The 14,684-nt window shown below is 39.0% G+C and overlaps 1 protein-coding gene across 1 annotated transcript in view; it reads left to right on the forward strand.

The window, feature by feature from the left end:
* Positions 1-7,411: 7,411 nt before the first annotated feature.
* IPO7 (importin 7) overlaps positions 7,412-14,684 on the forward strand; it is a 55,891-nt gene continuing 48,618 nt past the window's right edge. Inside the window, exon 1 of the mRNA XM_038569015.1 lies at positions 7,412-7,634. Coding sequence (XP_038424943.1) covers positions 7,551-7,634 — 84 coding nt within the window. The 5' untranslated portion in view covers positions 7,412-7,550. The remainder of the gene's footprint in view (positions 7,635-14,684) is intronic.

The raw sequence follows: 14,684 nt of genomic DNA on the forward strand, positions 1-14,684 counted from the left end.
CCTTTTTAAAAAAGATTTTATTTATTTATTTGAAAGAGATCATGTGTGTGCACACAAGGTGGGGGTAAGTCAGTGTATTTAAAAGCAAGCAGAGGGAGAGGGAGAAACAGACATCCTGCTGAGTAGAGAGCCGGATGGGGGCTCTGACCCAGGAGCCTGAGATCATGACCTGAACCAAAGGCAGACTAACTGAGCCATCTAGGTACCCCTAAACGGGCTTTTTTAAAACTAGAAATTAACAAGCTGAATTTCCCAAATGTATTTTGAAATGCAAATAACCTAGAATAATCTAAACAAATTTGAAAAACAGTAACAAAGTTGAAAGATTTACACTATTTGACTTTAAGACTTACTAGAAAGGTACATTAATCAAGGTGTTGTGATACTGGCATAGACACAGATAAGATGACATTGGGCACGTTCAGGGTGGTATGGCCGTAGTCCGCACAGACACATAAATAGATCAATGGAACAGAGAAGAGAATTCAAACATAGATCTACACATATTTGGTCAATTGATTTTCAACAAAGAGGCCAAGGTAATTCAATGGTCAAGGATAAACTTAAAAAAAATTGTACTGTACTAATTAGCTGGATATCCATATGCAGAAGGAAATGACTTTAGTCACTACCTCACATCACCTGCCCCCAAAATTGGACCATAGATCAAAACATAAATGCTAAAACTACAAATTTCTAGGAAAAAACAGGAGAAAATCTTTACAATTTGAAGTGGGAAAGATTTTTTATATAGAACACAAGAGGTGAAAAAAAAAAAGAACACAAGAGGTGCAATCACCTCGTGAAACAATAGATAAATTGAACTTTATCAAAATAGGACACTGCTTTTTGAAAGATAAATTAAGAAAATGAAAAGATGCAGACTAAAAGAAAATATTCACATTACAGAAATCTGACCAAAAAAAATTGTCCCCAGAATATCTTACAACCCAAGAGCAGTAAGGCAACAACCCAATTTTAAAAATGGATGAAACAGACACTTTTCAAAAGATGATACAAATGGCTAATAGCACGTGAAAAGATGCTCAATATTATTCATCATTGGAGAAATGCACTAGTGCGTAATGACATACATAATCACATAACCACTACACATCCACTCTACACTTTAAAAGACAGAGAATTCAAACTGTTGGTGAAGATATGCAGAGTGGAATGCCCATAAATAGCTCATGGGAATATAAAATTGTACAACCAATTTGAGAAATGATTCAGGCAGTTTCTTATAGAGTTACATATACATTTACGATATAAATCAACCATTCCATTCTTAGCTATTTATTTATTTATCTATTTATTTAAAGATATTTGTTTGCTTGTTTGTTTATTCATGAGAGACACACAGGAAAAAGACAGAGACATAGGCAGAGGGAGAAGCAGGCTCCATGAAGGAAGACCAATGTGGGACTCAATCCCCGGTCTCTGGGATCACACCCTGAGCCAAAGGCGGATGCTCAACTGCTGAGCCACTCAGGCGTCCCCATTCTTGGCTATTTACCAGAGAAATGAAAACATACATTCACATTCAAACTTGTACAGGAATGTACATATCAGTTTAATTCACAATAGCGAAAACCATAAATGACCCAAATGTTCACCAACAGATGAATGAATAATTTGTATATCAGGTAACAGACTGCCATTTAGCAACAAAGAGGGAACTACCTATACGCTCAGCTTCATGGAAATAATCTCAGAAACACTACAGTGAGTGAAAAAAGCCAGACACAAAAAGTACTTACTGAATGATTCCATGTATATGAAACAGTAGGAAAGGCAAATCTAATTGATAACGATAGAGAGAACATCAGTGAGCATATGTGGCACAGAGCTGAACATGTAAAGATTACCTGGAAAGGTCTGATGGAGATAATCTGTATGTTGATTGAGGTAGTGTGACATGACTGTATAACTTCGTGAACACTCATTGAATTTCCTGTAAATTAAACTTTGATGAAGTTGATCTTTAAAATTGTTTATATGGGGATCCCTGGGTGGCTCAGCGGTTTGGCGCCTGCCTTTGGCCCAGGGTGCGATCCTGGAGTCCCTGGATCGAGTCCCGCGTCGGACTCTTGGCATGGAGCCTGCTTCTCCCTCTGCCTGTGTCTCTGCCTCTCTCTCTCTGTGTCTATCATAAAATAAATAAATCTTTAAAAAAAATAAAATTATTTATATGGTTTAGAGCATGAACTCCAATTTTTGTAAGTCAGTGTATTTAAAAGAAATGTAATAGGGGTGCCTTGGTGGCTCAGTGGGTTAAGTGTCTGCCTTCAGTTCTGGTCATGATCCTAGGGTCCTGGGATAGAGCCTTGTTATCCAGCCCTTATAGAGCTTCCTACTCAGCAGGGAGTCTGCTTTTCCCTCTCCCTCTGCTGCTCCTCCTGCTTGTGTTCTCTCTCACTCTCTCTCTGTCAAATGAATACATAAAATCTTTAAAAATAAGAAAAAAAAAGAAATGCAATGAGAAATGGTCTTCATTTGACAATTTCAGTACAAGACTGTCTTTTACCTTTTTTTGCATACTAAGCTTTAGACACATACTTACAAAGATGCTGAACATGCAGAATTCTAGCTGCTAGGAAGGATGCTCTGCAAAAACTCATTTTGTCACTTTCTTTAACTCTCCTTCCTTGCCCTCTTACTTTCCTTTCTCCTCAGTTCTCCCCTTAAAATACCAATAACAACTTATTTTTGTTCTGATCTTTCTAATTACAAAGCACTTCCCAATCTCATTTGATTCTCAGAATAATTTTGGGAGCCCAGATAGGATTATTTACTTGTTTCACAGGTAAAAACTAAAAAATGAGGGCCAGTGAGATAAAAGGTTTCCTGAGGCAGCACAGTTTGTACATGCCTCAGAACATAATCACTCTTTTCTTGGCTTCCATGTCTTTTTTTTTTTAACCCCCCACTTTAAAATATTTTTAAATATTGTGGTCCTAGGAGTAAGCAGATACCTGGGAAAGGATAATGCTCAAGAAAACTTATTTATTTTTAAAGTAAACTCTACCCCCAATGTCGAGCTTGAACTCATGACTCCAAGATCAAGAGTCTCATACTGGGCAGCCCAGGTGGTTCAGCGGTTTAGTGCTGCCTTCAGCCCAGGGCGTGATCCTGGAGACCCGGGATTGAGTCCATTAGGCTCCCTGCATGGAGCCTGCTTCTCCTTCTGCTTGCGTCTCTGCCTCTCTCTCTGTGTGTCTCTCATGAATAAATAAATAAAATCTTTAAAACAAACAAAAAAAAGAGTCTCATACTATATTGACTGAGCCAGCCAGGCATCCTAACCCCCTATGTTTTGAATTGTTTAAAGATCTTACCAAAGTGTAAAAATGAATTTCACTTAGTTATGAGTAGTGATTATCATTATTTTAAAAATTAAATTTCATGAAAAATGTTGTCTAAAATGTTTTGGATATCTGAAATAGTCCTAGCATAGGATGTATAGGATGTGGGCTTTCAGTAATTATGGAATGTCTTGACAAAAATCCAGTCACCTCAGACAGATCAGTCTAGGTCTTAAGATACCTTTGGGTGCTAGATATTTATCATCAAGGCCTTATCTCTGGTGTTTAGCCCACAAAAGCTTCCAATGAAGGTTTGTAAAGGGAAAATTGATTCTTTTTATTCCCTTTTCTTATAGTTGTACGGTCACTCCCTGGACCGTCCTTTTCTTTCATACCTGTAGGAAGACATGTTTTTTCTGTTAGAACAACAGAGCCATCATTTATAGGATCAGTTAACCAAGTGACCCTTGCATTGTTCCTTACTTCTATTTTTGTCCAATTCCATTCCAGCTCAAAATCAGCTCTGGGGATCCCTGGGTGGTTCAGACTTTGGCGCCTGCCTTTGGCCCAGGGCGCGATCCTGGAGTCCTGGGATTGAGTCCCTTGTCAGGTTCCTGGCATGGAGCCTGCTTCTCCCTCTGCCTGTGTCTCTGCCTCTCTCTCTCTATCATGAATAAATAAGTAAAATCTTAAAAAAAAAAAAATCAGCTCTGAAACCTTGTAATTTATACTTTTCTGAATTCCTCAGACTAATCTTACCCAAGAAGGCATTATGTATTGGTTATAGTGGTATTGGGACTTGAGACTGAGCGTTGAGGTAGGTTTATCTATTTATGTTTCTACTGGCATAATGTAGCACTCTTTTCTTTAATCTCTACACATTTATTGATTGAGCACATGCTCATTTCTGTGTTTACCACAAAGAGAGACATTGTTCCTGCCCTAGAGGAGCTCACATCTAAATTTCCAGTCATATAAGTCACATTCTCCGCATCAGTAGCTTGACAAAAAATAATAAACCTACGGATAAGTTGGGTGTGCTAATCACATAGCAGCTAAGCTTTTGAAGAGTCTTGGAGCCAAACTCCTTGTATGGATAAAGGAACTCTGGTTCCCCAGACAGTTATCTAGCATCCTATGAGCTCTATTCTCTCTGAAGCACAATACACAGGCCCCACTGCAGCTTTATGTTTATTTTTTATATTTTATTTATTTATTCATGAGAGACACAGAGAGAGAGAGAGAAGCAGAGGGAGAAGCAGGCCCCATGCAGGGAGCCCGATGCGGTACTCGATCCTGGGTCTCCAGGATCACACCCCAGGCTGCAGGCGGCACCAAACCGCTGCGCCACCGGGGCTGCCCCCCACTGCAGCTTTAGATCTGAAAAACTTCCTGGGTCCCAGTTCCCAATACTACAGCTTAAAAACCATATATATTTTTAAAGATTTTATTTATTTATTAATGAGACACACACACACACAGGCAGAAACACACAGGCAGAGGGAGAAGCAGACTCCATGCAGGGAGACATGGGACTTGATCCCTGGTCTCCAGGATCGGGCCCTGGGCTGAAGGCGGCACTAAATCGCTGAGCCACCGGCGTTGTCCAAAACCATATTTTCCATTACACCTCTCCCTTTCAGTTTCAGGGAAAGGGAATTAATATTTTTGGAGCACTTTTTATGCGTCAGGTCTTTTTTTTTTTTTTTTAAGATTTTATTTATTTAATCATGAAAGACACACACAGAGAGAGAGAGAGGCAGAGACATAGGCAGAGGGAGAAGCAGGCTCCATGTAGGGACCCCGATGTGGGACTCAATCCTGGGTCTCCAGGACCACGTTCTGAGCTGAAGGCGGCGCTAAACTGCTGGGCTACTGGGGCTGCTGTGTGTCAGGTCTTTTACATACATTGTGCTATGCTGTAATTGTCACAATTTCATAATGTACAAGTCAATCCTGGAATCTAAAATTGATATGTAGTAGTGCAAAGAGGATTGGATTTGGAATCATGAAAATTGAAGTATCAATTCTGGCTCAGCCACCAACAACTCATTACTAGCTCATTCATTCCTTTCTTCTTCTATTCACTAAAATATTTATTGAACTCTTAGCAGACATTTAAGCTTCATGATATGTGATAGGGATACAAAAGTGAATAAAACATAAGCCTTATTTTTAAGGCTATCACAGTTGAGGGATAGGTAGAGAGAGGAGATTTTTTTAAAGTTTATTTATTTTTAAGTAATCCCTAGGTGTAGACTCAATATGAGATTCAAACTCAGAACTCCAAGATCAAGAGTTAATGACCTCAAGATCAGGAGTCATATGCTCTTCCTACTGAGCCATCCAGATACCCCAGGAAGAGGAAATTTTTTTTTTTTTAAGATTTTATTTATTCATTCATGACAGAGAGAGAGAGAGAGAGAGAGAATGAGAGGGAGGCAGAGACACAGGCAGAGGGAGAAGCAGGCTCCATGCAGGGAGCGGGATGTGGGACTCGATCGCGGGACTCCAAGATCACTCCCTGGGTGGAAGGCAGGCACTGAACCGCTGAGCCACCCAGGCATCCCAGGAAATTCTTAAATAGACTGTATCAGTACACTGATAGAGTTAACAATAGGTTATATTGGGATGCCTAGGTGGCTCAGTGGTTGAGTGTCTGCCTTTGGTTCAGGGCATGGTCCTGGAGTCCTGGGATTGAGTCCCACATCAGGCTCCCTGCACGGAGCCTGCTTCTACCCCTGCCTGTGTCTCTGCCTCTCTCTCTCTCTGTGTCTCTCATGAAAAGATAAATAAATTTTTTTAAAGTTATATTAAGGAAATTTTATGATCTTTCACAATTTAAGTAGCTTGTGAACCTTGGATTCTTTATTTGTAAATTAGGAATAATTATATAAACCTTCCTTCCAGGCACAGAAGTTGGCATGTAAGAGATATTAATATTGCAAAGTCCACTGTTTCAGGGAAAGATTTTTGTACCCCCATTCCTCTTTTTTTGCAAACTAAAAACAATAAGTGATCTTTTAACAAGTTGCATTTGAAGGTTTATGATTCATTATAAGTAAATATGTTTATATAATTTTATTATAGCGATGACAAATATGAAAAGAAATTTCTCAAAATCTCAACACCCTAGAAAATCAATTTATTTCATTTGCCAGCTTTGTTTTCCAGTCTTTGCCCATGTTTCAAAGCCATAGCCTCATATAACTGTTTTTGTGTTGTTACTATATGTAATATTTGTCATTTTAATGGCTGTGAAATATTTAATTGAATTATTTTAATTTGCTTAACAGTTCTCATATTGACATTTCTCTTAAAAAGCAGTGTTTTAGTGAAGAGAATGAAAACTTTCTTTTTTTTTTTTTTTTTTGAGAATGAAAACTTTCAAAGCAGAAATATCCTGTTTGAAATCCTAGGTGAACTTCTTACTAAGTGAACTTGGGCAAGTTATTTAACCTTTCTGAAACTGTTTAACTTTTTTAAAAGGTGAGTGTAAATAAATAAATAAATGAATAAATAAATAAATAAATAAATAAATAAATAATCTAATAGAGATTATGTTCTTATTCTGTGTTTACAGGTGATTTATATAAAGTTCCTACCAAAATTTGGAGACTCAATAAAAATCCTATTTTTACTAATTGGTAATCATAGATATGTAACGTTTAATACCTTTCACACATAAAGTTTATTTAATCTTTTGTGTCATTTTCTTAGTATAAAGTCTCATGAATGGGAATTCTTGGGGTAAAGATTATGAACATTTTTATGGCATTTAGAAACCATCTGAAATTACATTTCAAAAAATTTTTTTCAATTACTAGCAATGGATGGCACCACATCTCGCATCACATCCGCCTCACGGTCGCACAGGTATATTATTATGGGAAACCTTTGCGTGTGGTTGTTTTAATTTTTTTTTACGTGCTGCCTGAACATTTTTCCTTTTTGAAAAGCAAGACCTGCCTGTAGCAGCTACAGTTCAAAGCCACGTGGGCTGCGTAAAGCTCACGCGGACTACATCTCCCAAGGTGCCTCGCGCGCGCGCCGACAGGAAGTGGCTGGAGCATCTCCCGCCTCCACGCCGAGGCGAAGAGGTTCTATCCGGGGCCTTGGCGCTTCTCTTTCCTTTCGCGCCGGTTGCCGCTGCGGAGCGCGGCGGGTCCATGTGCGCTGTGAGCGGCGCTATTCCTGGCCCAGTAGCACCCGAACCCCGGGTTTGACCGAGTCCGCGCTGCGATGGACCCCAACACCATTATCGAGGCCCTGCGGGGCACCATGGACCCAGCGCTGCGTGAGGCCGCGGAGCGCCAGCTCAATGAAGTAAGGACGCCGGGCGGGCGGCTGACTGTGGCAGGCCGAACCCTCTGGGCCTGGCCAGAGGCGCGGACGGCGTCTCTCAGGGGCCCATCAGGAGAGGTGGGGCGGGGACCTGACTGCGAGTGCCACGCCAGGGCGCCACGGGCTGCTGCGGTGGTGGCGGCCTCCAAGGCAGCCTTTGCGTCGGATCCTGAGCTGGGCCTCTGGCTGCGGTCAAGGCATGAGGAGCCGGCTGAGGCGAGGCGGGCGTGACGGGCTGGACACATGGCAGGCTCGGGTGGCCAGCCGCCCTCTGGCTCATTTCCAGCTCGTTCCTCGCGCCCAGGAGGGGGCGAAACTCACTGGGAGGTTTTTCAGACGTTTCCGGGAGCCGTCTCGCTGGCGCCGGGTTCGGAGGGGCTCCAGGGAATGTAGAGCTGGTCCTTTGGGGGCTGCGCCTGTCAGCTTGTCATTTCACGGGGCTGATCGGTGATCTGCACAACTTTCCTGCCTGCGACTGGGCGGCTAGGGAAAGCTTTCAGAGGCAAGCCCCCCGCCTCTCTGGAAGGGCGAGGGTAGTGCGGGCTACCTATATCTGTATTAGTCTGATTCCCTGTTCTACGCTGCTAATGCCACAGTGGGAGGCAGGGCTCTGTAGTAGAAAGTGTCGGGTGAAGTGCACCCTTCCAGGTAGAGCTGAACCACTGATTTTCTTGACTGACCTTGGGCAAGTCGCTTAACCTTTTGCTGCTGAGTTTCTCCCATTCATAAAATTAGGCTACAGGGTTGCTGTGACGGTCAAGTGAGAACAGTGTAAGGCAGGGTGCCTTGAAACGTGCCAAGCTTGTTATCAACTCGCTGAGGATTGGTTCCTTTTTTCCCCCTTTATTTTCGGGGGAACCACACTTTGGTAAAACAGCCTTAATATGTGGGCAGATTACTATCTTCAGTTTTATTATTTGTTTCTAAATTTCTGCAACTTTCTATATTTTAGTATTTTAAAGGCTTCTTAAAAGGACTCCTGTAATTTCCTGTGCCAGTTAATAATTGGTCTTTTGGTATCCTACTGAGTCTGCAAGCTTTAGTGAAGTTCAGTGTACATTTATTTTTAAACGGAAAAAGAAGTCCCTCTTTAAAGTAGAAATTCAGTTATTTTATGCTCCTCTTAGCTGGTAGGAAACTCAAGTAAAAAACATTTATGTTGACTTTTCAGAAGCCACAGGAGTATTCCTAATTGGACATCTTCAGTGTATAGGCTGTTTTTAGAGATCTCTGCCCTCAAGAAACTTATATTTTTATAAGAAGCCTACCCAGAAAGTTTACGCAAATTAAGTGTAAAATTATTTTTAAATAAAAAAGTTAGGGACGCCTGGGTGGCTCAGAGGTTAAGAATCTGCCTTTGGCTCAGGGCGTGATCCTGGGGTCCCGGGATCCAGTCCTGCATCCTGCTCCCTGCATGGAGCTTGCTTCTCCCTCTGCCTGTGTCTCTGTCTCTCATGAATAAATAAATAAAATCTTTAAAAAATAAAATAAAGTAAAACAAAATAAAAAAGTTAAATCTTACATATGTAAGTGCAACTGTCATTAGATCATACCAAGAGTGATGCTAATTTTTTAAAAAAGATTTTGTGATTAATCCCTGCACCCAACCCACAACCTCAAGATCCAGAGTCCCCTGCTTTACCCAATGAACCAGTCCCTATCCCACCCCCCACCCCTCCAAATTGTTAGGCTCAAAGTCACCTTGGGAGGAGCTTAGATTTCTTTTGGGTATAAAATAATTCACTGAAATACATTCCCATTTTGAACCATTATGAAACTATGGAGGGAGTTCTAGATCACTTTGTTTTGTTTTGTGAGAGATACAGGTTAAGATGAACATTATTTTGTCTATGAAGTATTAATGCATAGGTAAGTTTAGGTGCCCCAAAAATTTAGTCAGTGATTTCTACCATGATTTTATTATTCTGACTAAACATGCTGTTTGTAATTGTTAATTTTAAAAATTATTTGAAAAAAAAGAATTGGTTCCCTTATAGAAAAATTTGAAATTCATCCATTCCTCAAGCAGATATTGAATGTCTAGTAATATACACTGACATCTTATACTTGAGACCTGGGATAAATATTTCATAGGCTGATTTTTAGAAGATGAATAATCAAAATAGTATAGCATTTTAAACTGTTAAGCTTCTGTTAAGATTTTGGAGTACTCTGGAATATTGAACAGTGCTTTTCTGACAAAATTTGTGGTCTAGCCTTTATTTCTGTGATTCTTAGCTGTTTACATTCTGAAATTTCTTTCCATTATTTCATCTTGATTTTTTAGTAATTTTTCCTAAGATAACTTTTCTTTTAATTAGAAAATTCTTATCTTTAGTCTTCATTCAATTTTAATCAAGTGCTTCCATTTGAATGCTTACTTGCTTTGACTTTTTTTTTTGTGGCAGAACCTTGATTTAGGAAACAGATCCCAGATAAGTCTTGAAGAAGGTTAACTGTAGTAAGAATGAGGAAGTAACAGTTTATTTCTGTCAGGCTCTTCTTGCTTTGGATAAGACAGGAAGCAATCATTCCATACTGCTTTTATTCAATTGGAATTATACTTTGGTTCATTTAGTTAAAAGAAAAAGATGATTGACATTTGAGTGAATCGCTTAAGCTAATTGAAGTGATATCACTAAGTATAAAAATTGTAAATGTTATCAAAGTATTATAATGCAGATAGTTAAAAACAGAGTTCTCTTGCCTTACAGTGATTGCACTTAACTGTTCCATCTTCTTGGAACTGTTTTATTTCAGTAATCTCCCAGACTTGATCTCTTCTATCATTGTTCAGCTGTCTCCGTTATCACCGAGGACTTCCCCTGAATACAACATTCCAGACACTCTACATCTCCCTTCATTTATTTTTCTCCATAGCCCTGGTTTATCATACATATTTTATTTAGTTTCACTAGTATAATTTTAAGTTTTACAAGGTGAGGATTTGTCTTTTGTTACAGCAGTTCTTTGATTTGTCAGTGTTAGGCTTTACTTCATTAGGGTAGATAATAATATGGGCTTTAGCTCTGTTAAACCACCCTCAAATTAAGGGTATTTAAACCATTTATATATTTTTATGTTACATATAGATAAAATTAAGAAAGTTCCGTTAAACTACTAGAGACCACAGTAAAGACACTTTTCGGCAGAAATTTCAAGATATATTTAATACTCCTTACTGACTTAACTCTGTGGCATGGCATGAATTTTGATTTTTTTTTTTCCCCTCTCAATTGCTCTTACAGTGTTGGACCACGTTGTCATGTCCCAATTTGAAATATCATCATGTAACAAGCTTTGGCTCAAAGACTGGAGAAAACCGATAAAAAGTACAAGAATTCTTGGAAATATGATTGAGAACCCACTTAGTTACTGGGTTTTTTGTTTTTTTGTTTTTTTTAACTATGAAGTGTTCTATACTAGCTGAGGGATGTTAGGAAATTTATTTAACTTCTAAGCACCATTTTCCTTTATGTGTAAGATAAAAGTAGTAATAGTATGTATGTCATAGTGTCATGTGGGTTGAGTGAGATGAGGCATGTAAAAACTTCAGGAAAGTATTTGGCACCTAATAAGTTCTTTCCAGGTTATTTGAACTACTGCATAAGTGCCAACTGATTAACCCATCTACTGTGCCATGCGTTTTATTTCCTGTCTCAGTCTAACTGTAGTAGTTGTATATTTCAGTGGAAAATGATCAGCACTAATGGAGAAGGAACACAGGTGTCTGAACAGTAAGATCATTAGTAGCATTACTGTAACACGAAAATTAGCACAATTATAAACACAGTGCCTGGCACACTATGGACTCTCAGCAATTACTTGTATGCAAAGAGAAATAAGAACTTGAGTAATAGAAATGTCTTTCAGTCTTTAAAGTAGATTTGTGGGATGCCTGGGTGGCTCAGTGGTTGAACGTCTGCCTTCAGCTCAGGACATGATCCCTTAGTCTCAGAATGGAGTCCCCACATCAGGCTTCCTGTAGGAAGCCTGCTTCTCTCTCTGCCTATATCTCTGCCTCTCTCTCTCTGTGTCTCTCATGAATAACAAATAAAATCTTTAGAAAAGTAGATTTGTGTACAGGAATCTGTCATTTATCATTTAAATTATATACCTTGAGATTAATTGACTTCTGTATATCTATAGGTAGAGTTTAAAAAAAATTTTTTTTTAAATACACGTGACATTTGGTATTCATTCAACATTCATCGTATATTATGTTTCCAGAGACTGTTTGCTACTTCCTACTCTCCCTCTCATTCACTTAGAAATACTTGTTTCTTCATTTATAAGATAAAGTTAAGATATCTCTGAAGGTTTTGGCAAATTATTATAGTAGACAATAGTCTTTCTGCATTCTTCCTGATTTTGCTGTCAGTGTTCTTCAGTGGAAACCTTTCTATACAAACCTTTGCTTGTGCGCCCACCCCTCCTGTTAAGCTCTTTCCACCTAAAAATAAGTTTTCTTGTTCACAGATCTTATTAATCCCATCTTAAATGCCATCTTTTCCTACTCAGACCTTCTTTGGTACTTTGTAAATTGAAAACTCCTTTTTAACACCTAGTTATATATATTTGTCCTTAAATTTTAACTATTTTAATTTTATTTGAACTAGATGATTGTTGTCACTTCTCTCTTTTTTTTTTTTTTTTATTTTATTTATTCATGAGAAACACAGAGAGAGAGAGAGGGAGGCAGAGACACAGGCAGAGGGAGAAGCAGGCTTCATGCAGGGAGCCCGATGTGGGATCCGATCCCGGGTCTCCAGGATCATGCCCTGGGCTGAAGGCGGCACTAAACCGCTGAGCCACCCGGGCTGCCCTGTCTCCTACTCTAAAAGTTCATTGACTTTGAACTTCTCTCCAGTGGCAATAAAATCTGTAGATGGTGTTTTTTTTAGTCTTGTGAGATTAGCTGAGAATGGACTATTCAACAACTCATTATTTCTGATTGTTTTCAAATATTTTAAAAATACTTGAAAAAATATTTGAGTGCTTATCATGTGGCAAATTCTATCTTCATGCTGGGGATACAATACTGTACACAAGACAGAGTCCTACACAAGTCCTCAAATGAAGCTTAGATTTGAACTGAAATTTTAAGTGTAATGTCAGGAAAATTTTTTTTGAAATGTTTATTCCGAATAACAGTTCCCAATCTGGTTCTTTTTCTTTTTTTAATTTGAGAGAGAGAGCAGGGGAGGGGCAGAGGGAGAGGGAGAGAGAATCTTAAGCCAACCGTGCTCAGTGCAGAGCCCTACACGGGTTTGATCTTAATGACCCTGAGATAACCTGAGCTGAAACCAAGAGTCAGGCTCCTTTGATTCATTTAATAGCAAATGTCTTTTGATAGGCACTGAGCTAAGTGGTTGATAAAGAAATTTGTGATTCCTGCCTTTCTGGAGTTTCATAGTCAACACGGCCCTCACAATGCATGCGGTTGAGACTTATAATAGAGCTATGTGTAAGTTTTGGATAAGAAAACTATTAAATCTGACTTTGCTTAAGGCAGATATGATCTTAGCATGAGTATTCTTTCCCTCTTATACTTGCAGCAAGAAAAATGCCTTAAGTAGAATTAGAAGGCTTACCTAGGAGCCTTTTAAACTTTCAGTTCCTAAACTTAATGTGCTGTAACGTGTTTATGTAGATAGAAATGCTGCTTTCTCACATACTTTATGTGAAAAAGTAAGTGAACATGGCTTTGATAAGTTTCTTAATACTTCTTTGTGTTTACCCTTTAAATTCATAGACTACCTGAGTCACTTCTAGGATTTTCACAAATGATTACAGTTACTACTATAAGTGATATATATTTTTTTTTAATTTTTTTTTAAATTTATTTATGATAGTCACAGAGAGAGAGAGAGAGAGAGAGAGAGAGGCAGAGGGAGAAGCAGGCTCCATGCACCGGGAGCCCGACATGGGATTCGATCCCGGGTCTCCAGGATCGCGCCCTGGGCCAAAGGCAGGCGCTAAACCGCTGCGCCACCCAGGGATCCCTATAAGTGATATATTTTATTCATAAGTGGTGAGTTTGATTTTGTTTTATTAAAGGACTTATGAAATGTTCAAGTAATGAAAATATTAGGTCTGGAAAAGTTCAAAATGATGGCATGTTTGTAGTACAATTTGGCATGTCTAGAAATTCAGCAAAATATTTATGGGAATATAATGTATATTTTTGGAAGACAGAATAGTCTGGTAACATTCCTTTTTTTTTTTTTTTTTTAAGATTTTATTTATTTATCCACAAGAGACACACAGAGAGAGGCAGAGACACAGGCAGAGGGAGAAGCAGGCTGCAGGCAGGGAGCCCGATGCGGGACCCCATCCCGGGTCTCCAGAATCATGCTCCGGGTTGAAGGCAGCCCTACCTAAACCGCTGAGCCACCCGGGCTGCCCAGTAACATTCCTTAATTAGGAATATCTCTAAGTAGATGCTGTTTTGAATTTAGGAGAGGGAAAGTCCCTGTATACTTTGGCTGTTACACAGGAAATTATTCAGTGACAGCATGTTAAAGATCTGAAAGAAAGATATCACTGGCATTAATATTCATAAGTAAATTTCTCTTTTAGATATAGATGCACATAGTATTTAACTTATTATTTGCTTCTATCAGTGGCACATTAATGATGAGTTTGATTTAAAGTGGGGTTTTTTTCTTTTGGTTAATTTGGTTAAGGTAATTTGTAATTAAGTTTTTTTTAAACTCCTTGGTTGAAAAGCATTTTTTAATTTTTATTTACTTATTTTCTTGAAAAGCATTTAAGTATTACCACTATTTAATGAAAAACTGAAAGACATAATGAAGAGTCTCAACCTGGTCCTAATTCTACCACTATGATGACTTAACCTCTCTCTGCCTAATATTTCGTGTAAATAGAGTATTTGTCTTTGTCAAATTCTTCTTTTAAGATTGATTGATTTGAGAGAGAGCATGGGAGGTTGGGGGAGACAGGGAGGAGAGAGTCTTAAGCAGACTGTAGCAGCCCCATATCATGACCCTGAGATCATGACCTGAGCAG

Source organism: Canis lupus, chromosome 21, assembly GCF_011100685.1.
Source record: "Canis lupus familiaris isolate Mischka breed German Shepherd chromosome 21, alternate assembly UU_Cfam_GSD_1.0, whole genome shotgun sequence".
NCBI classification, from domain to species: domain Eukaryota; kingdom Metazoa; phylum Chordata; class Mammalia; order Carnivora; family Canidae; genus Canis; species Canis lupus.